The sequence below is a fragment of the Hemicordylus capensis genome, chromosome 7 (genome assembly GCF_027244095.1).
Source record: "Hemicordylus capensis ecotype Gifberg chromosome 7, rHemCap1.1.pri, whole genome shotgun sequence".
In the NCBI taxonomy this organism is placed as follows: Eukaryota; Metazoa; Chordata; class Lepidosauria; order Squamata; family Cordylidae; genus Hemicordylus; species Hemicordylus capensis.
Window position 1 is genome coordinate 10,402,722 of NC_069663.1, and position 22,929 is coordinate 10,425,650.

The 22,929-nt window shown below is 48.0% G+C and overlaps 1 protein-coding gene across 3 annotated transcripts in view; it reads left to right on the forward strand.

The window, feature by feature from the left end:
* EXTL1 (exostosin like glycosyltransferase 1) overlaps positions 1 to 19,168 on the forward strand; it is an 86,450-nt gene extending 67,282 nt beyond the window's left edge. For all 3 annotated transcript variants that reach the window (XM_053268845.1, XM_053268846.1, XM_053268847.1), the window contains exons 6-12: positions 3,587 to 3,719; positions 5,319 to 5,437; positions 9,648 to 9,743; positions 11,054 to 11,140; positions 14,466 to 14,626; positions 15,840 to 16,011; positions 18,657 to 19,168. In XM_053268845.1, the coding sequence (XP_053124820.1) occupies positions 3,587 to 3,719; positions 5,319 to 5,437; positions 9,648 to 9,743; positions 11,054 to 11,140; positions 14,466 to 14,626; positions 15,840 to 16,011; positions 18,657 to 18,845 (957 nt within the window). In that variant the 3' untranslated portion in view covers positions 18,846 to 19,168. The remainder of the gene's footprint in view (positions 1 to 3,586; positions 3,720 to 5,318; positions 5,438 to 9,647; positions 9,744 to 11,053; positions 11,141 to 14,465; positions 14,627 to 15,839; positions 16,012 to 18,656) is intronic.
* The last annotated feature ends 3,761 nt before the right edge of the window (positions 19,169 to 22,929 follow it).

Here is a 22,929-nt window from a genome sequence, read left to right on the forward strand (position 1 = left end):
TTGCCATTGCTTCCTCCCTCGCAGTATGAGATGACGCCTTTCAGCAGCTTCCTATATCGCTGCTCCCCGATATAGTACCAGCGAGGATTCGAACTAGCAACCTTCTGCCTGTTAGTCAAGCATTTCCCCGCTGCATCACTTATCAAATCCTAAATTTGCTTATGTCAAGTGAGGGCCTAGAAAGAGGATGCACGTGCGCATGCGCACACACACACATAGAAAGCTGTTAATGTGTTCTGAGTTCTCTCTAATGTACATGTGTCAAAGCATAGCAGCTACTTGAATGCGGGTATCTGCTTACAGCCACTCTGTTGCTGCTGCCTCCTTGCATGCAGAGCGCAAAAAGAGAAAAGCAGGGCAAGTGTACTTGTTTTCTGATAATCAAGACACTTGGAGGGTAGGGTTTCCCCCTGGACAGAACTATGAAAAATGTGGCAGTCCAACCTCAAATGGGATGGTTGGAGAATAAGATATAAGACAGCTTTCACACACCAGTAAACTACATACACAAATCCTGTGTGCTTCCTTCCTGAAAAAGAAGGCTACTAGTCGAGGGAGGGGGTGGAGTCAGAATATATGTAGAAAGGAGTCCAAATTTTAAAACAAAATTGAGAGAGACTGTTTCAGTGCTTTAAGGCCTGTGAATGGCCTGGGGGCATCCAATGTGATTGCATGGCTCAAGCTAAGCAGGCAGGAATATGATCAGTTCTGGGATGGGAAGCTGCTAAGAGCCCCCACAGAATCTACTCTCTTAAAAGGAAAAGCAGGTTATAAGGATAAATAATATGAAGCAATATGTCTGTGGAGAAAAGGAATTGGTGGATTAGAGGTCAGAAGGACCTGCTAACTTGACAAAGGGGCACCTTTTAACATGGTGATTCTCTTTATTTAGCAGGGGGAGAATAACTGGCCCTATCCACCCCCAGCACTGTACCTCCAGTGGCTGTTGCTGGTGTCTATCTTATGTTTCTTTTTAGAATCTGAGCCCTTTGGGGACAGGAATCCATCTTATTTGTTTGTTATTTCTCTGTGTAAATCGCCCTGAGCCATTTTTGGAAAGTATAGAAATCGAATGAATGAAGGCAGAGCCTTGCATTGGCTTCATTTGGATTTTTACAAAAGTTGTACCCTTGTGTCGATTTGTAGTTCTGGATTGCATCCAGACATAATTAGTTATGGCGAGGGATGTGCGAGCTGGCTCGATTCGAGCTGGTCCTGACATTGAACTGGCCCGGTTCGGGCAGTCTGAATTAGAACCATATTGGCCCCCAGTTCTAAGAACCAGGTTGCAGACTGGTTCAGGTATACTTGTAAAGGGGAGTCTGGCGAGGATTTCTCTTTACCAGTAAAAGGGAATTCCCTAACATAAGGTGGGGTGGGTGGGTGTGTGTGTGTTGTGAGCAAAAGGGCCCTTGTATCTTTTATTTCAAACCTGTGGTGGCAGCAGCAGAGAGTCTCTGGAGCAGGGGGGCAGTGGGGGCTTATCCAAGCCCCCCCACTAAATGATAGCCTGGGCCGGCTACACACATGCATGTGCAGAGAACATTTGTGCCACCACGCAATTTGTGCCCCCCCCCCCACCTTACGTTTGGGAATTCCCTTTTGCTTGTAAATGGAATCCTTGCCGGATTCTCCTTTACAAGAATACCGAACTAGTCCGTGAACTGGTTCTTAGAATGGGGACTTGGAGAAGCCGCTGCCAACACCCCTTGCCCCCTCCGGAGACTCCTTGTTGTTGCAGCCGCTACCGCAGGCTTGAAATAAGAGGTACAAGGGCCCTTTCGCTTCCCCACCACCACCTTTTGTTAGGAAATTCCCTTTTACTTGTAAAGGGGAATCTTTGTCCCTTGTTAATTTCCCAAGCCTTGTTGCAACAGGATTACAAGGAGTCCGGAGGTTTAGGAAAACACCGAGAGTTTACAATTGTTTATCCAAACCTGACCACCAGAGGCAGGAAATTCACTGTAGAGAAAAACACTTCCCAAGCCAAGGATTGTAGGTTTGAGTCCCATCTGAGGTGCTCTTTGTCACAAAGGACTATACATTATGCCCTTTCATTCCCTTGGGTTTGTGCCATTTTTGGTTGTGATGGCAGGAGAAGCAATGATTTCTGTGGGGTTTGTTCTGATTTTTAACTAATTTTAAAATGAGTTTTTAAGCTGCTTTGTATTGTATTTTGTATTTTCTCTTAACATTTTTGTGTGTGTCTGCTATGATTTAATGTGTTATGTGTTTTTATTGTATGTTTTAATCCTCTGTTGTGAGCTGCCCAGAGAACTTATGGGGCGGCAAACAAATAGAGTTGTATTATTATTATTATTGTTTACACAGTCAGACAGGTGTTATTGACTGGTTTGTTTTATCCAGACATCGAGTCCTTCCCAAGGACCTGGGATGGCTGGATGATGATGATGATGATGATGATGATGATACACTGGAACATCTGCAAAAAGTACAAGCTACCTGTAGCCAAAAATTGGTGGGACCATAAAATTGAAAAAGTTGAAGAAAATGAAGATGTAAAAATATTATAGGACTTCCGACTACAAACAGACAAACATCTGCCACACAATACACCAGATATAACTGTAGTCGAGAAGAAAGAAAAACAAGTCAAAATAATCGACATAGCAATACCAGGGGATAGCAGAATAGAAGAAAAAGAAATAGAAAAAATCACCAAATACAAAGATCTACAAATTGAAATTGAAAGGCTGTGGCAGAAAAAGACCAAAATAATCCCAGTGGTAATTGGCACCCTGGGTGCAGTTCCGAAAGACCTTGAAGAGCACCTCAACACCATAGGGGCCACAGAAATCACCATCAGCCAATTATAAAAAGCAGCTTTACTGGGAACAGCCTATATTTTGTGACGATATCTATAATAACCAACAGTATTGATGATAAAATTCTGGCATCCCAGCTCCTTGGGACGGACTCGATGTCTGGATAAAACAAACCAGTCAATAACACCTGTCTGACTGTGTAAAATGATATTTTATTATTATTATTATTATTATTATTATTATTACTTCAGTTGGCCATAATGAACAAAGTACATTTTACCTGGGTTTGCAACAGTAAAATAGTCAGAGGCAGTCTTACACCTGGACTTCCTGTCTGAAATCCAGGGCCTCCACAGCTCCAGGGGCCCCCAAATCCTCTTTTGTCTGTCCTGGATGGTGTGGTCACCCGGCCGAGCATGATGATGCTTTATTTGCAGGGGAGCATGGGCCTCCAAAGGCCTTTAGGTCCAGGCTCCAAAATTACCTAGGTTCACCTCTGAAAATAGTACAGTAATGTATTCTGTTTCCATCTGAAATTTAGGCACCCTAAAGAAGACAGATATTTGCTTATTCCATCTTCTAGTCATTACATAAATCATGCACTGTCTTCTTATACATCTTTCGTATTTCCTGTTGAAGGATCTTAAAACAGGAAAGGGTTTTGCCTGAGATCCTGAAGAGGTGCCATCAGTTAGGAAAATGCAGGCCAGTGATCTGAGAATGCAAAGCAGCTCTTTGTATTTAATATAGGTCTAGGGTCATCATGCTAGCGTGACGTCTTTCTTCCTCTTTTTTTATAGATAATAAGGGATCGAATATTTCTTCAAGAGTCTCGCCCAAAGTTCTTCTGGAACTCACTTCCTGGAGGGCTGCTGGCGCTGCCGGAGTACTCCACCCATGCCGATGACTTCCCTTTCTACTACTTGCAGCATGGTACAGGCCTTGCTTCTCCTGCCACCACATTCACCCCGCCGGGTTTGGAGGGAGGCCAGCGGTGGCCTGGGTTCTGCCACCACCGCGGCCCCCTAGCTCCGCCCCCTGCACCTGACTTTAGATGCAGGGCGCATTTAGCCACGCCCCCGCATCTGATGTCAGAGGCGGGGGTGTGGCTTAGCTACCAAATGGTGCCGCATGGCCCTGTTTGAGAGTTAAATCGGCCAGCGCTTCATCTGCATCACTGCGGGAGCAACTCTCCCTGCCTTTTAAAGGGAGGGAGAGTTGAGGGGTGGCAGCCCGGGTTCTTTGAACCCGTTCGCTCAATGGTGGCTCTGCCCCTGCACTCTGCTGCTGTTGCTGTTTTTGTTGTTATTAGGCTGGCCTGGTTCTCATGATGGTAGACTAGGTTGGACGAGGAGTGTCCTACTCAGCTTTGGGAGCTATATGCGCTCCTGACCTTGGGCCATCTTTCAGCAATACCCTAGGTAGGAGGGGGTTGGGGAAGTGATTGTGTGAAAGGCAGCACAGGCTTCAACAGCGCTATCCTAATCTGCACTTTTAGCCAGCACGTTATTGAAGGTGGAGGGAATGCCATCAGAGCTTGCGCCCGCCTCTATACACCTGCCATCATCTTCCCTCCCACACGCCTCCTTCACTTCCCCTTCCTCCTAGCTAGATTTTTGCTGACCATGGGGTGCCTGAGGTAAAGCACAGGCCCTGACTTCTGGGATCCTTTGTGAGAAACACCCCCAACCCCACCTGGCACCTTCTAGTCACTTAGACAGGTCCCTGCTGCTCCCAAGGAACTTAACAGCTAAAGCAGACATTGGGGAAACAAAAGAGGAATAAATGTGGGTAGATGGTGGACAAATGCTGTTACAGACGGGAATGAGGATCAATCAATCAATCAATCAATCAATCAATCAATCTATTGCCTGGCTCCAAAGTCATCTCCTGAGAGGAGAGCTGATCTTGTGAGGAGATCTGAGAGGAGAGCTGAATCCTTAGCTAAGCAGGGTCCACTCTGGTTGCATATGAAAGGGAGACTTGATATGTGAGCACTGTAAAAGATTCCCCTCAGGAGATGGAGCCATTCTGGGTTCCCAGTTCCCTCCCTGGCTTCTCCAAGGTAGTATATGGCAGCTTCCTATGTTTCTGTGTTAAAGGCAGTTCACAAAAATAAACATAACAAAACCAAAATAAGACAAACTGTTAAAACAATTTAAAACATTCAAAGATTAGTAAGAGCCTAGCAAAAACAATGTGTCTTAAGGGCTCTTTTAAAGGCTGGTAGGGAGCGCATTCCATAGCCCAGGAGTGACTACAGAAGAGCCTACAGTGTGGAACATAGGATGCTGCCGTATACTGAATCAGACCATTGGTCTATCTAGCCCAGTATTGTCTTCACAGACTGGCAGTGGCTTCTCCAAGGTTGCGGGCAGGAATCTCTCTCAGCCCTGTTTTGGAGAAGCCAGGGATAGAACACATAGTTTGCATGCAAAATGGGACTGGGACTGTAGCTCAGTGATAGATGTGTAGATACAGATTAGGAGGGACGTGGCATCCCAGACTTACCAGGTCTTTCCCCCCTAACAGGATCCACCCCCTCCAGCAAGTTTACAGCATTCATCCGGGCTGTCTCACCAATCGTGTCCCTCTCTCAACCCATCCTGAAGCTCATCCAAACGGTTTCGAAGTCCCAGTATTGTGCCCAGGTAGGTGCAGGTTGTCCAGTCATCGCCCGGCAGAGAGGAGAGAATCCCTGGGCAGAATTCCCTCTTCTGCATACGACGGTTAAACACATTGAAACCCTGCCCAGTCTAGGGGAGGGGCCACAGCGGGGTAGAACACATCCTTTGCATGCAAAATGGGACTGGGACTGTAGCTCAGTGATAGAGTATCTGCTTTGCATGCAGAAGGTCCAGCTTCAATCTGTGGCAGCTTCAGGTAGGAAGTGGGGAGAGATGCCTGCCTGAAACCTTGGACAAGCTGCTGCCAGTCAGTGTAGACCAGGCCTGCTCAACTTAGGCCCCCCAGCTGTTTTTGGACTACAACTCCCATAATCCCCAGTCACAGTGGACAATAGCCAGGAATTATGGGAGTTGTAGGCCAACATCTGCAGGAGGGCCGAAGTTGAGCAGCCCTGGTGTAGACGGTACTGAGCTAGATGAACCAATGGTCTAACTCGGTATATGGTGGCTTCCCATGTTCCTGAGCTAGAAGGTCCCAGATTCAATCCAGGTTCTCCAGGTAGGACTGGGAAAGATCCCTGCCTGGAAGCCTGGAGAGCTGCTGACAGTCCAGGTAGTCGCTGCTGAACCTGCACGGCTTAAGACTCAGCCAAGGGGCTCCCCAAGTGGCTCCTGCCCACTCTGAGAAGCGCCAGAGGCTCTGGCCGAGTTCTCTTCCTATGCAACTTGGCTGCTCTCTTCCCTGCCCAATCCGGCATGGGGGAGTCCTGGTGGAGCCTCTGCTCCAGCAAAGAGCCGCTCCGTCACTCAAGCAAAGGGCCAAAACTTCTGTTGTCCACAAAATGGGCAACACGAACACCGGAAGCTGCCTTATACCGAGCCAGACCACTGGTCCTTCTCACTCAGTATTATCTACACACTGAGGCTATTCACACGATGGGGCAAAATCAGGCTAGCAGAGGCGAGCCTGGTGGTTCCTAGGCGGGTAACCCGCCCAAATACCCCTGCCCTAAAACCAGGTTTGCGCCGCGAGCGCTCCGCAAACCTGGCTTGAAAGAGCGTGAGTAGCCACGGGGCGGCTCCGTGCCATGGTTACTCACGAGTAGACACCCCCCCCCCCGGAGGGGAAGCGAAAAGCTGGCTCCAGGGGTCTCCCCAGTATGCCCTGCACGCTCGCTGCCCCCGAGCTCCCCAGCCCCCGCCAGCTCCATCACGGAGCCAGCAAATCATGTGGGCAGCCGATCCAGCTGCCCAGGGCTCCCTCCCCGCTCACCTTTCTAAACCGGGTCTCACTGATCATGAGACCCGGCTCACTGACTGGCAGAAGCTTCTCCAAGGTTTCAGGCAGGGTTTTTTTCCAGCCCTATCTGTGGATGCCAGGGAGGGAACCTGAGACATTCTACATGCAAGCAGATCCTCCACCACTGAGCTATGGCCCCATCCCCAAAGGTGGAAGACTTTAAATATATATATATATATATTTATTTTTACATTTCTATCCCCTCTTTCTCTGAGGAGCACAGAGCAGTGTACATGGTTGTTTTTAGCCTCACAACAACCCTGTGAAGTAGGTTAGGCTGAGAGTGGAGTGACTGGCTCAGAGTCACCCAGTGAGTTTCATGGCTGGATGGGGATTTCAACTCGCATCTCCCCAGTCCTAGTCCAACACTCTAACCACTACACTACACTGCCTAGGTGTGGTGTCTCCCCTCCAGGTATTGACCACACCAAGTCCTTCTTAGCTTTAGCAAGGTGGCTGTATCTTTTCTCCATAGACTGTGCTCTGGGACCCAATTGGAGTGCCTCTGCTCAGCCTTTACAGCAGGAAGAAACGGAGATGCTCAATGTGTGTGTTTCTGGGATTGCTGGGGACTGTACAGGAAGCCTGTGAAGGCCAGAGGGAGACCCTGTGCTAGCAGCTGCTTGTCCCTAAACTGAGCTAAGATCTTTTAATGCAACCACTGCCACCTCTCATTCCTTGCAGATAGAAACTAGTACAGCAAGGAATGAGCTGAGCTGGAACAATTCTCCCTGATGTGCTAGTTTTCTTTGTGAAGAAGTTGCTTTCTTTAATATAGAAGGGCATTTAAAAAGGAGATCCCCTTATTGGCATCAGATGGTTCAGTCTATCCCCTCCACCACTACCACAATCTGGTGGTACAATCCACTCTACTACCCTCCCCCCTTACCTCCTATCTGGTGGTACAGTCCTTCCTACTATAGCCCCCCACTTGCAATTAGATGGCACAGTTCTTTCTACTATCTTTCTCCTGTTATTTGCAGTCTGATGGTACAGTCCATTCTGCCACATCAGGATTGGACCCCTTTATTCCTCTGCACAGCTTGGCCAGGCCATATTTGGAAGTGCTGTTCATATAGAAATGGTGGCGCCTGTATGAAGCTGTGAGCTATGAGTTATGTTCTGCCCCTGCCCCGCCCTGAATCTGCATCCTCGTTCATTAACGCAAAACAGAAATGATTTTTCTCCCCCTGGGATGGTTGGCAGTGCAATCCCGAGGCACCTGGGTGGCCTGGCAGCCTTTGCTGCTGCCAGCAGGTGCTCACCTCGCCCTCTCACTTCAGGGCAAGGACCGTCAGCAACTTTGTCTTCTGGAAGAAGTCAGCCAACAGGCCTCACCCATTCTGGGCCACCCATGTTTCCAGGTGTGCAGCAGCTGGCACGTCTCAGCGCGGGCTTTCAGTGTCCCAGATCCTAGCCCCCTGTACTTGGAAATCAGTACCGTTGACTCCATTGGTGCTTATTTCCGAGGAAGACAGCTCAGGGTTGCAGACTTGCGTACCCTCTGAAATTCCGCAAAGGAAAACGGTTGTGTGTTTATGGCAACTGCGGCCAGGTTAGCTTTAGCCAAGCACTGGAAAAATCAAACCATGTCGCTGGATAACTGGTTTTAAAGTTTTAAAACTTTAAGGTTTTAATTCGCGGCTGATTTTTAAATTGTTAAATTGTTTTTAAGTTTTTGTATTTATTTTGTATATATTTGGCCCCAAGTTTGAGAACTCATGCCTTAAGGTTTGCTTGCCACAAGAGTGTTATTTTGATTTCTGAGCCAGTATGGTGTAGTGGTTCGAGCAGGGCAACTCTACTTTGAGCCTCCTGCAGATGTTGGCCAACAACTCTCATCATCCCTGACTATTGGCCACTGTAGCTAGGGATGCTGGAGACTGTAGTCCAAAAACAGCTGGAAGGCCAAAGTTGAGTAGCCCTGAGTTAGAGTGGTGGACTAGAACTGGGCACGCCCAAGTTTAGATCCCTGTTCAGTCATGAAATTCACTGGGTAACTCTGGGGCAGTTGCTTATCTCTCAGCCTAACCTACCTCACAGGGTTGTTGTGAAGAGAACCATAACCATGTACACCACTCTGGGCTCTTCAAAGGAAGAGCAGGATATAAATGTAATAATAACAACAGCAGCAGCAGCAGCAAAAATTGATAAGACTCAGAAAGATAGTAAGTACCGACTATGCAAGGATCCGGATGAGGTGGTTGAGCACCTTGTATGTTGGGGTAAGAAAACCGCGCAGACTGATTCTAAGGAAAGGCACAACAAAGTTGCTGCAATGATCCATTGGAACTTTTGCAAGGACAACAGATTGCCAGCAAGCAAGAATTGGTGGAATCATCTGATTGGGATGGTTACAGAAAATGAAGGGGCAAAAATCCTTTGGGATTTTCGAATACAAACTGATAGGCATTTAGCGCATAATACGCCTGATCTGACAGTCATCGAGAAGAACCGGGTTCTGATAATTGATATTGCAATCCCAGGAGATAGACGAGTTGACGAAAAACAATTGGAGAAAATAACCAAATACAAGAACCTTCAGATTGAAATTGAGCGGCTCTGGAAAAAGAAAACAATAGTGGTGCCGATAGTTATTGGTGCCCTTGGTGCAGTAACTAAAAGAACTTGAACACCATCTTGACACTTTGGGCATCGATAAAATTACAACACATCAACTACAGAAGGCCACACTACTCAGAAAAGTGCGAATACTATGACGATATATTTAATTTTTCTTTAGTTAGCTTAGACCTTTGGAAAGGGCCTGATAATTAAAGTGCCAAATCTAGTCAATAACATCTGGCAGACTGTATGTAAATGGCATAATAAAGTTATAGATTGACTTTTGGGAGACAGCCATTTCTAAACTAGTTTGCTGTAGACCACAGCCCATCTTGCTGACTCTTTTCTTCCTTGTTTTTCAAAACAAAGATTTTAATATTATGGAGCTGTGAGAAGCCGCCACCACAGAACAGTAAATGGCCACAGACTGCCATTCCATTGACCATCATCCAGGGCAGCACCAAGGTAAGCAGTCCACAGGATTGGCTGCATTTGTGGTGTGGCTACAGAAAGATATAGTTCTTGAAGGGAAGGGCTTAATTCAGGGTTTCTCAAACCCACCCACCCCCGATTTTGTTGGACTACAACTTCTGCAATGGCCAGAGTTAATTGCAGCAGTGGATGATGGGAGTTATAGTCCAACACCAGTTAGGGACCCAAGTTCGAGAACCCTTAGCTTAATTGGAGCCAAGGATGAGCCCCCGGAATCTGAAAGGCTCAATCCTGGAATAAGTGAAAGAACAATAAATTAAGAATTGGCTCAAAAAATGTACAGCCAAATCTCATTCCCTGTGGATCCTGCTTCCGTGGTTTTGTGTATCCACGGTCAGGGAACTGACACACGGGACGGAAAAGATTTTTAAAAGGGGGAAGGTTTAAATCCACTTACCTGCAGGTTGGGGGTGGTGGCCAGAAATGACCTTGGAGATTTTGCCCCTTTTAACCATTTTTCGCTGTTTTGTATGAGATTTTCAGGCCTCCAGGAACCCCATGATCCCATAAAGACTATGACTCTGTGTTTGCAGTTTTGCTCTCTGCGGTAATTGCCAAGAACTTAACTCCTGTGAATACAGAGGTCCACCTGTACAAAAAAACCTTTCCCTCATCACTGTCACTGTGTCGTCAGAGGTTTTCCTGTGACTTAGAGCCAGATAAGAGAGCCTCCCTGCCTCCCTCACTTAACCAAAGGGAGGATCATGTGAACAAAAAGCCCTTTTCTTCTCTCTTTTCCCCTCCACCTGCAGCATGAGGGTTACCAGACTGCAAACTGGAGATTCGCTGTATCCCTTTAAAACTATTGATTCAGTGAGCTTTGCAGCATCCCTGTCTTCTGGCCTCTGGATATCTTATTCAGTGGCTTCTCTGTCTTCTAAAATTTAACAATGCATTGCTCATGTCCTTTCAAGTTTATCCCCACAAGTATACGGACTAAATTAAATAAAAGGAGGAGGGGGGAGGAGAAGGAGACGACCAACCCATAAGGACTAGAAAGTTGCTTAAGCAAAAAACAAAACATGAGGTATTCGGGAAGTTGCCTTCTGCAGCTATTCTGCAATCCTGTGAAAGCACAGCATACACCGGCCAGTTTATTGTGTAGTCCAGCAAGAGCTTTTCTCTCCAAAGTGAGCAGGAAGAGTCTCTGTTAATATCTCTGCTGAGTCTCTACTGGGTGAGAGCTCTGCCCGTCAAAGACGAATGCACTCTGTGAAGCTGAGTGAGGAAGGTTTCCTCCACACCTCCCCACTCACTTCCCTCTTTCTCCGCTTTATTTTCAGGTCAGCGACCGGTTTTTGCCTTACTCGGCTATTGGGACAGATGCAGTTCTGAGCCTGGATGAACACACCAGCCTCTCAACCAGTGAGGTAAGACAACCCTTAGTGCTATTTGTGAGCCAGGCTCACAAATGTTGGTCATCAGTACCATCTGAGGTACTAATGGCGGAGTGGGGAAATGACTTGATTCTCAAGCCAGAGGTTGCCGGTTCGAATCCCCGCTGGTATGTTTCCCAGACTTTGGGAAACTCCTATATTGGGCAGCAGTGATATAGGAAGATGCTGAAAGGTATCATCTCATACTGCATGGGAGATGGCAATGGGAGATGACCCCTCCCCAGTATTCTTCCAGAGAAAACCACAGGGCTCTGTGGGCGTCTGGAGTCGATATCAGACTCGACGGCACAACTGTACCTTTACCATCTGAGGTGACAAATGCTCATATGAGTTTTGGCAATGTCTGCTGCCCTAGAGGTGGAAAATAGACAATAGTATTGTTGCACTTACAGCTTTCTCTGTGTTATCTCTCCTTCTTGAAGAAAGGGTGGGGGTTAGGATAAAAGGCAGGGAGAGCCATTCCAGCCACGCTGCCAATGCAGCATGGACCGATCTCTCTCCTAAACAGAGAGACCAGAGGGACCACCGCAGCGGGACCAGGAGCAAGAGAGTCACTCAGGCAACGTGGGCCGCACGACCCCGTTTGGGACCGAAATAACGCCCTCGTGTCTGATGTCAGACGCGGAGGGCATGTCTGGGGTTGTGCCCACAGCCCCTGATTGGGTTCTTTGAACCTGTTCGCCCAATGGTGGCTCCGCCCAAGGTTTCAGGTAGGAGTTTCCCCCAGTCCTACCTGGAGACGCCAAGGGATTGAACCTGGGGCCTTCTCCGTGCAAAGCAGCTGCTTTACTGCTGACTCACAGCCCCATCTCTAAATTAGGAACATAAGAAGCTGCCTTATAGTGAGTCAGACTATTGGTCCATCTAGCTCAGCACAGTGTTGTCTACACTGACTGGCAGCAGCTTCTCCAAGGTTTCAGTCACTGCCTGGCAGTGGCTCTCCAAGGTTTCAGGCAAGCCTCTTTCCCAGCCCTACCTGGAGATGCTGGCAGGAATTTAACCTGGGACCTTCTGCATGCAAAGCAGATGCTCTACTACTGATGCTTTACCATTTGATCCAGGACCTCCTCCCTGGCACTCTGTCATGCACACAGCATTCATGGTCAATCTGCCATCAAGCATGGCTAAATTTCCCAAACGAGAGACGGCTTTTGTGTCTGACTGGAAGCCGTGTTCCCTGAGCCTGAAGCCTAGATTAAGGCTGCCCAACTGTAAGTCCCTCGATGTTGTTGGATTACAACTCCCATCACCCACTGCCACAATGGGTGAAGGCCACGGTGGCAGGGAGATGATGGGAGTTGTAGTCCTGGGAACTCAAGGTTGGAAACCCTTGCCCTAAATATTTGCAGACAAGGTGGGTGCTATTTGGCGATAAATGCAAGCCATTCTGCACACACTCAAGACACACTGGTTTTTGCTACCTTTTTGTGAGTTCCAAGACTAAGCGCCAGCATTAAGAACAGATCCTGAGGCAAACTCCTCTCCCTCTGGTGCCTTGGCTCAGATCAAGCCCTGACACCTGGGCCGGTGCCTGGAATCTTCCATACTCAACAGGGCTGGGCTAGGCAGGCACACGAGATAAGAGATCTCCAGGGTAGCTCAAATGGTATGATGCCACCTCCTCCTCCTGTATGGCTGCCACTGCACCATCTGGGCTTCATCCTCCCTGCCCTCCTACCTGAACACAGGCCCAGCTCTGCATTGCTTCCCAGCACAGAAAGGCTGAGATTCTGGTGCCAGGCAGGATGGCCCCGGGCCTCTGATTGGAGGCTCTAGCACTGAATGGTTTGGGGGTGTGGTGGAAAAGGGAGTAGTCCCAAGTTGGGCACATCTGAGTAAGTTGCTTTGTGCTTGGGGTGGAGCAAAGGTTTCTCCCCCTCCCCGCCCATGGCAGGTGTGTCTGTTTTCCCCAGGGAACAGGCAAGGGAAGAAAGGTCCCTGTGAAGCTGCCTCTCCAGTGGAATCCACAAGCTGACAGAGAGACTCAGAAAATGCTTATGTAGTCATCATAGGAACATCGGAAGCTGCCATAGACCGAGTCAGACCTTGGTCCATCTAGCTCAGTGTCATCTACACAGACTGGCAGCGGCTTCTCCAGGGTTGCAGGCAGGAGTCTCTCCCATCCCTACCAGAGGAGGAACTTGGAACTTCCTTCAAGCAAGCATGCAGATGCTCTTCCCAGAGCTGCCCCATCCCCTATGGGGAATTATCTTACATGGCTCATGCACGTAGAATCCCATCCAAATGGAAACCAGGGCAGACCCTGCTTCGCAAAGGGGACAATTCCTGCTTGCTACTACAAGACCCCCTCTCGTCCCATAATCCTTTGGGGCAGAAACAAGAGACTGTTCAGACATTGGACTGGCTCTCACGACAGAGCTGGGTCGGAGGAGATGTGCGGTCCTGAGAACCAGTTGTGTGCTGGGAAAAATGGAGAGAAGAGGACTGGAAAATTATTGTGGGCTAGCTGTGATCTGGGGAGGGCGGTGTCAGCCAACCAACATTGTTTACTGAGCACCGTAGTGTCCCGCACCATCTGACCCAGGTCGCAGCTAGCACATGGTCACTTCCGTGTCCTCCTACCCTGATTTTTCCTGACACGGCCGTTTCTCGGGAGCACCCATGGGGCTTGGAGCCCGGCTGGATTCGCCTCCTTCGCAGCTTTTGGTTGTGAGAACAGGCCCACAATGTCCACTGCCCATACAGTAGTACTCTTCCTATCCATGCCCTGCTTTTGAGAGAGCTTGTATCCAGGTTCAGTTTTGAAACGAACACAGATGCAGTCATTCACACAGCGCCATGTACGGACACCTGTGTGCGTGGACAGTATAACGTCTGGATAGGGAATCTGTCACTTGCTTTTCCTGAATGATTGGATTGGTTCTTAGAATAGGGGTGTGCACGGACCGTGGTTCGAGCACCGGTTCGGTGCACAAGGTCCAAACCGGTTCAGTGCTGCAGGGAGCGGGAGCTTTAAGGAAGAGGAGAGCAGGTCCCTTCCTGCTCTTCACCGGCCCATGCAGCTTCCTGCTGGGGTGGTGCTTGGCCCAAGGACCCCCACATGGCGTCAGCATGCACATGGCGTCCATGCATGCCCTCCGCTTTCTTAAAGCTCCAGCTCCCCTCCTCGTGGTGCCAGACTAGTGCACGAACAATGGTTCATGGACACCCCATCTCAGAATTCTACAAAGAGCCCCCCGTCTGCTTAAAGTGCCAGAGCAGGAAGGGAAGTTTGACTGTCCTCTTATACAGCTGTCTTTCACTGATGGATGGTGCCCCTCCCTCCTCCATTCTCCAGGTTGACTTTGCCTTTGTGGTGTGGAGAAGTTTTCCCAACCGGATAGTGGGTTTCCCCATGCGCAGCCACTTCTGGGACAGCAGCAAGAGCCAGTGGAGTTACACCTCAAAATGGACCAATGAGTTTTCCATGGTTCTCACTGCGGCTGCGTTCTACCACAGGTGACTTATTACTACAAATGATGAGGAAATGGAATGAACATCATAATGTCTGCTCACTAACTGAGATGCTGCTTCTCCGAGTACCCTCACCTTCAGGGATTAGGCAGGTGGCTATTGGCCCTTTTCTGTGGCGTCACCCTATTTATGAAATGCTTCCTCAGCAAATTCCCCTGGTGCTATCATTGCCATCTTTGAAACTCCAAGGCAGGCATCCCCAAACTGCGGCCCTCCAGATGTTGCTGAACTACAACTCCCAGCATCCCTAGACAAAATTTTTTGTGGCTGGGTATGCTGGAAGTTGTAGTTCGGCAACATCTGGAGGGCCGCAGTTTGGGGATGCCTGTTCCAAGGCAATGTCCTACTTGCTAAGATTCTTGAAAGCAGTAGATCATTGACGGACTGTCTCTGTTTGTATGTGCGCTGTGGCTTATCATTGACTGGCTGTTCTTGTGTGTGCATGTTTTCAAATGGATTGCATTTATATCCTGCCTTCCTTCCATGGTGGAACTCAAGGCAGTGTCCATAGGATACCAAGTTAGTCTCCCATCCATGCAATGACCAGATCCAGACCAGCTTAGCTTCAGAGAGGCTGCCGCATTGAGTGCCTCCAGCCAGAGCTGCACAACCTTGGCCTTCCTGCAGCTGTTGGACTACAACTCCCATCATCCCTGACTATTGACCACTGCAACTGGGAATGATGAGCTCCAACAGCAGCTGGAGGACCAAAGTGGTGCAGGTTTTATTTGTTCTACTTTGTTTATTGTAAGGGTATCTGTGTTTGTTGCGTTAACTAGAAATGTAACGCAGCTTGAAGGTTTTTATCGCGGGGAAAGTTGGGTAAGTGTTTAAGTCTATGGTACATCTGCATTGAGAACAGGGCTAAACAACTTTGGCCATCTCCTCCAGATGTAGCTAGTATAGTGACTTCCCCCCACCCCACCCCACCCCACCCCACCCCCTTCTATTTTAAAATTTTGGCTGTCCACGCATTAGGCAAGCATGCTTTAAAAATGAGGACTTTGCTGCATTCGGTGTTTTAACTCATGCATGAATGTTCACAAGATCACAGTGCAAAGGAAAGGGGCCAGCAGTCAAAACCGCGACCCAGTCCTTGCTTGCCTGGTGCCGAGTCTCTCTGTGCAATCTTGGGCAAGGCATTAATGCGTTTCCCTTTTCTGCCTTCCATCCCCCTGACTGATCTCGCCTCCCACAGATATTATCACAGCCTCTTCACCAATTATTTGCCTGCTCAACTAAGGAGCCTCATCGATCAGACTGCCAACTGCGAGGACATATTGATGAACTTCCTGGTTTCTTCCGTCACCAAGCTACCTCCCATCAAAGTGACCCAGAAGAAGCAGCACAAAGAATCTCCCCCTCAGCAGGTACAGAGGAGAGGGGAAGAGTGTGGCTCTTGCAGTAGCAAGCATGAATGGTCCTCTTTGCTAAGCAGGGTCCACCCTGGTTTGCATTTGGATGGGGACTACTGTGGTAAGATCATCCCCTTAGGGAATGGGGCTCATTGGTAGAGCATCTGCTTTAGGTCCCAGTTTCCCTCCCTGGCACCTCTAGGTAGGGCTGGGAGAGACTCCTGCCTGAAACCTTGGAGAGCTGCTGCCAATTAGTGTAGACAGTAATGAACTAGATGGACCAGTGGTCTAATTCGGTATAAGGCAGCTTCCTATATTTCTAGAACACCAGCATGGAGATGATGCTTTGGGGGCAAGCAGAAAGAAGGACTTATTCCTTGTTTTCAACAGACTTTGGGACACTTGCATTGTTACCAGAGGTTCTCATCTTGGGATGTTGGACTAAAAGTGCATCATCTCCAGCCACAATGGCCAAAGGGCGATGGGAGTTGTAGTCCCACAACATCTGGGGACCCACAGTTGAGAACCCCTGTCTTAGCCACATGGGAGCTACTTTTCTGTAAATGGCTCCTAAGTGACTGAGGGCAACATTAAAATGATCACAATTAGCCTGGCCTCTGCCTGCTTGGCTGGGTCACTTAAAAGTTACCCCACTGGTACAAGAACCACTCATAGAAAAGGGGTCCCCATGTTTAAAGGGCCCCCTTTGTGTATGTATCCACAGGAGCATAGGAACATAGGAAGCTGCCATATACTGAGTCAGACCATAGGTCCGTCGAGCCTCAGGGGACCTCTAGTGTGGCTGTTATTAGGGGTGTAAGAAGGTTGGAGTGGGTCCTGGGGAAAACATGAAGATGGGCTTCTCCCCACCACTGGGTCTTTGCTGCAGAAGAAGTGTAAGGACATGGTGAAAAATCAACCACCCTCGGCAGGCCCTTTCTCTCACTCCTGTGCAAATAAGAAGATCACACACTCCCCACGCACGCAGACACTTTCACGCACATACTTGCACATGTGCATCCTCCTGGCTCAGAAGTTTAAAAAAAACCCAAAGCTTAGACACCCTCTGCCGAGGGCTCATCTTTTCTGAAGCCAAGATGGGTCCTCTGATCAGGAGCCAAGAGCATGCCAGTGAGTCAGGGAGGTGGGAGGGGGAGCCTGAGCAGGAGGCTGTCAGCCAGCCAGTGGGCCTCCCTCTCTCAGGGACCCAGGGAGATTGTCGCCCACTGACCCACCCTGCTCCACGTTCGGTTATGGCAATGCAGATGCAGGGAATGTCAAGGAAAAATATGGCTCTTCCCAATGTGCTTTCTAAAGGCCAACATTGCATCTTAATAATAGCCTCCCCCCCCCCACCACCCCCGCTCCTCAACTCTTTATTGATTGCTGCAGGCACTGCTTGGCTTTCACTTTGACTTGAAAGTTTCATTTTACGCTGTCTGGTGGAAAATCAGCTTCCAGATTGATTCTTGCTGTTTGCACAAAATAAGATCATAAACTCTCCTGCTTCTCTCTTTTCATGGGCAGTTGGGTACATGGCTCCATAGGAAGCTGCTTCCCACTGAGTCGGGCCGTTGGTTCATCCACTCAGAATTGCCCCTACACTGACTGGCAGCGGCGCTCAAGGGCTTCAGGCAGGAGTCTTTCCCAGCTCTAGCCTGGAGATGCTGCCAGAGATGGAAGCTGGGATCTTCAGCCTGCACAGCAGATGTGCTACCCTTGAGCTGCGGCCCCCTCCCATAAGGGGTAATCACCTTACAGCAGACAGCACTCACGTGTAGACACCCATCCAATTCCAAACCAGGACAGACCCTGCTTTGCAAAGGGGACAATGCATATATTTACACACTGCCAGTGCTTTTCAACATAGGTTCTCAAAGAGGTTTACACAGAAAAAATAGAAAAAATAAGATGGTTCACTGTCCCAAAAGGACTCACAAAGGTTTAAAGGAAACCTAAGGTAGAGACCAGCAACCACCACCGGAGGGATGCTGTGCCAGGGCTGGAGCAGGCCAGTTGCTCTCCCACTGCTGTCGCCTTGTGGCATTCCATATTTGATCCCTTTGAATCGCAAAAGCCATTGTATCAACACAAGACCAATAAAACAAAATAAGCAAAGGGATTTGTGTTCTTGGCAAACATTCCCGCTCTTAATTTGTTGTAAATTGAGTCTCCCGGTGTGTAGAACTCAGCAGGGAAGGGCAGTCACCCCGACCCCCAAATGGCATTCTTTATCAGGGGCGGATCTCTCATTGTGTAGCACCGTGTGAAGAACATGGACACCCCAGGGGGGCAGCCCTCACCTGCTCTGCCATTCGCCACTTGCTGCCTCCGCTGAGACACAGACACACACACCTGCACACCCACTGGCCTCTGCAGCCCCACTGACCACTACAAGCGCCATTCGGCAATGGCATTCTACTTTGCCAGGGCCAGCTGACTTCCCTTTGCCAGCTGCAGTGGCTCTGGTGGTCAGCGAGGCGGCCACGGTGGCCAGCAGTGGGTGAGCAGAGGGCCTGTAGCAAGAGAAGGCTATGGGGGGCTGTGGCGGCCAGAACATTTGGACATGGGCCATCACCAACTTCACTGTGCCACTGCTCTTCAGGGTTTCTCTCTCTCTCTCTCTCTCTTCCTGATTTCCTCCTTCTTTCCCCCCACAGCTCTTGAAGAGTGCCCCCCCCTCCAATGGGAACCTCCATTTCTCTCAGCGCCAGGAGTGTGTCAAGCAGTTTGCTGCCTGGTTCGGGTACATGCCTCTGGTGCATTCGCAGTTCCGCCTGGATCCCGTGCTCTTCAAAGACCAGGTGTCTGTGCTGCGGAAGAAGTACCGGAACCTAGAGAGAGCCTAGCATAGTGCCGTGCTACAGAGGAAACCTGGCTGCTACCCTCGGAAAGACTAATATAAAGGCGAGGGAAGGAGGAAGAGCAGAAGACTCTCTCTGCCTCCACCTCCTGGACCCCAGAGGCACTGCAGCACAAACTTGCCATTGATTGGGAAGTTGGTGGTGTCAGGATCATCGGGCGACCTCTCTCAATGGGCAGTCTGCACTGGAGCCAATCTGACCTGGGGTTCGGAGAAGTGGAAACTGGTGTCGCTGGTAGCCCTGGAGATGCCAGATGAATTTTCTGTCTTTATTGGGTTTTACCAGTACAAATAAAGGTTTGCAGGAAATTAGTGTGTCGCTCTGCTTGCTTTTTAATTGGACTCTGCCTGCTGTCATCGCCCTAGCTTCAAGGAGTTGCCAGCATTTTTTGTGGCATGGCAACAGTTGCTAGCTATCCATCCTGAAATTCATTAAACGGATACAACTTAATCCTCCTGGCTGATTACCACAACAGGAGGGGATTAAATCAGGGAAAACGTGTGTTCAGTGTTTTCACTGTTATTCCCCTACTTGTTAGAAGATTCACTTCTTTTTCAAAAAAAAATTGAAAAGTTATACCCCTTGAGGCAGCACTCTGCAAATGCTCAAAAGACTGTGACTTCAATTTCTTCAAAGCTTCAGTTATGGGGGGAAGTTAGGAGGGCTCTTAATAGAATTCATAAAGCTCATTTCATTTATTTAAATATCTGTATCCAGTCCCTCCAGTACAATACTACTCAGAGTGGCAAACAATAAAACATTGTAAATTATTACAATTACCATTTAAAAAGAACCCAGTTAAAACTAGATGTACAAAAAGTTTAGGAACCCACTAAATACAAACAGGTATGACTACAACTCCCATAGCCAAAGGCCGTTGTAGCTGGGGATGCTGGGAGTTGTAGTTAACATCATCTGGGAATCCCTGTTGCGGGGAACACCGCTCCTTGCTCAGAACAAACCTTTAGAAAAGGCAACAGTTCTTAGTAAGATCATTGAGCATAAAATGTCAGCAACCCTGAGACAACGGAGAAGGATGGGCATACATGGAAATCCATCCTTCAGTCTGAGGCCATCAGGTCTAAGAGAGTTGCAAGTTCAATCCAACTGTATTATAATCAGTGGATTTATGTCCTCCTCCAGTCTAGCAAAGGATGTTATGTCAGCCCTTTAAAAGCCACCTGAAAGCCAAGAAGTGGATTTGATGCTTTATGGACAGCAGAGTCAAGTTGCAGCCAAACTACTGATCATTCCAGAAGGCAAGGTTCATACAGGGTTGCTCACAAATAAAAGCCCGGTTATTTATGCCATGTTTGTCAGTGCTGTGTTTGCAGTACGGTGAATGCTTGAGACTGTTTATGTAACGATTGCTTTGAAAGAGATGCAGGGTGCTGATAAGGGTCATCTGATCTGGCCAATGCCCAGCCTGAGTGGGATCTCTAGAATGTGGCCCAGAATCTTCAACAGCAAGCAGGGGTCCCAGGCAGTTGTGTTGCCTGGCCGACTGGGTCAGGGATTGGGCTGGGGGAAGTTTCGCCTGAAGGGCAGAACCTGAAAGCCACTTATCTAAGCTAACAGCCCTGATCTCTTTGTGCAGCGATGAATTCCATAACTCAGTCATGTGTTGCATAAAGAAAGCTTCCTTTTGTTTGTTCTGAAAACCTCCTGATAATTCAGAAAAGATCGAGCCTTCCTGACCAAGAAACATTTCGCCCTTGGGCTGGTAATGAGCAGAAGGTACTTTGTACATGCTAAGTGGCATTTTTCAGCCACGTGAATTAGGACAACCCCAGCTGGCAATGGCACAATATAAACATTCGGGTTGCCAACTCTTACTGAAGTTCGAGATTCTTTTTCCAAGTATTTTTGTCCAATACTGTATTTACCTGAATCCAAGATGAGTTTTTTTCCTAAGTTCTTTGATGTTAGAAATTTGATCCATACATCTTCTTGATCATTCACCACAAACCCATCAATCTGGGCCAGAGTGCATTTGCCAAAAAAAAAAAAAAAGGTGAGGGGAAGACTACGTGTGGGAGCTCATGAAGTACATCCAGGTAGGTAGGTAGGGCAAGGCCTGGGGTTACCTGTTGTGCCAGGTGGCGGCCAGCTGGTCAAGCTAGGGGTGGGGAGTGACTATGCCCCAGTTCATGGCTTGAAGCAAGCATGAGATAAAACCCATGGCTTTTCTCATGACCCCTGCCTTGCTTGTACTGCAATCCAATACATATCCTTTTGTGGGAGTAGCATATACCACGAATACGACAAATATTTATATATCACTTTTCAATAGAAATTCCAAAAGCAATATAAATAAATATAAATTATTTTATTTAATATTTATTTATGTTGCTTTTGGAAGCCATCGAGTTGGTGTTGACTCGTGGCGACCACAGAGCCCTGTGGTTTTCTTTGGTAGAATACAGGAGAGATTAACCATTGCTTCTGTACAGTAGGGACATCAACATCCTAGATACGCTAGAACAGGGATTCTCAATGTTAGGTCCCCAGATGTTATTGGATTTCAACTCCCATAATACCCAACCAAAGGTCCCTGGGGCTGGGGATTATGGGAGTTGAAGTCCAATAACATCTGGGGACCCAACGTTGAGAATCCCTGCTCTAGAAGATATTCCCTACTTGCAAGAACCTCTAGTATGGGAAGATGGTTAGATCAGCACTCCGGTCATTACCAAGTTGGAAGGCTACAGGAATCGATGGAATAGCTACAGAAATATGGCAGGCAACAGAAGAAGAATCAGTCAAGGCTCTAACTAAACTATGGCAGCAAATTTGGAGAATGACACAATGGCCACCCATACCAAGGAAAGGAGTTTTAACAGATTGCTCAAACCATCACACAATATCCTTAATTTCACATGCTAACAAAATAATGCTCAGGATCATCCAACACAGATTAGAGCATTATGTGGAAAGGGAAATGCCTGGTGTTCAAGCTGGTTTCAGAAAAGGCCGAGGAACGAGGCACATTATTGCTGATGCATGCTGGATAACTGAGAAAGCCAAAGAATACCAAGAAGAAGTCAATATGTGGTTTATTGACTACAGAAAAGCCTTTGATTGTGTCAACCATGTCAACTTGTGGAATATCCATAGGAAAATGGGTGTCCCAGAACATCTCATTGTTCTCATGAGAAACTTATACACAGGACAGGAAGCCACAGTCCAGATGGAACATGGTGAAACAGACTGGTTCCAGATCAGCAAAGGAGTAAGACAAGGCTGCGTACTTTATCCTTATTTATTCAATGTATATGCCGAACATATACCAAGAGAAGCTGGATTGGAAGAAGATGAGCGTAGTTTTGAAGTTGGAGGAAGAAACATCAATAACTTGCACTACGCTGATGACAGCACTCTGATAGCTGAGAATGTGGATGATCTGTAAGCTCCAGTAATGAAAGTCAAGGAGCACTGTGAAAAAATGGGACTCCGACTGAATATAAAGAAGACCGAACTAATGACAACGGGTACAGCAACCAGCCTCAGAACTGATAATGAAGACATTGAAATTGTGGATTTCTTCTGCCTTTTAGGATCGAGCGTCAACAGCAAAGGATCCAGCTGTCAAGAATTACTGTACGTGGCAAACTAAGACTTGGTAGGGTTGCAATGAAGGCCTTGGAAAAGATATTTAGATGCCGTGATGTGTCTATACCCACAAAAATTAGAATCGTTCGAACAATGGTTTTCCCCATGACACTGTATGGATGCGAAAGCTGGACTTTGAAGAAGCAACATAGGAAAAGCATTGATACTTTTGAACTTTGGTGCTGGAGAAGACTTTTGAGGATACCATGGACAGCCAGGAAAACAAACAAATGGATCATAGAACAAATCAATCCAGAATTTTCACTCGAGGCACAAATGACCAGACTCAAACTATCATACTTCGGGCACATTATGCGAAAACCCAGCTCCCTTGAGAAATTTGTAATGCTGGGGAAAGTTGAAGGAATGAGAAGAAGAGGACGACCAGCAGCAAGGTGGATGGACTCAATTACGACAGCAATGAATGCACTACTGAGAGACCTTAAAGGCCAAGTTG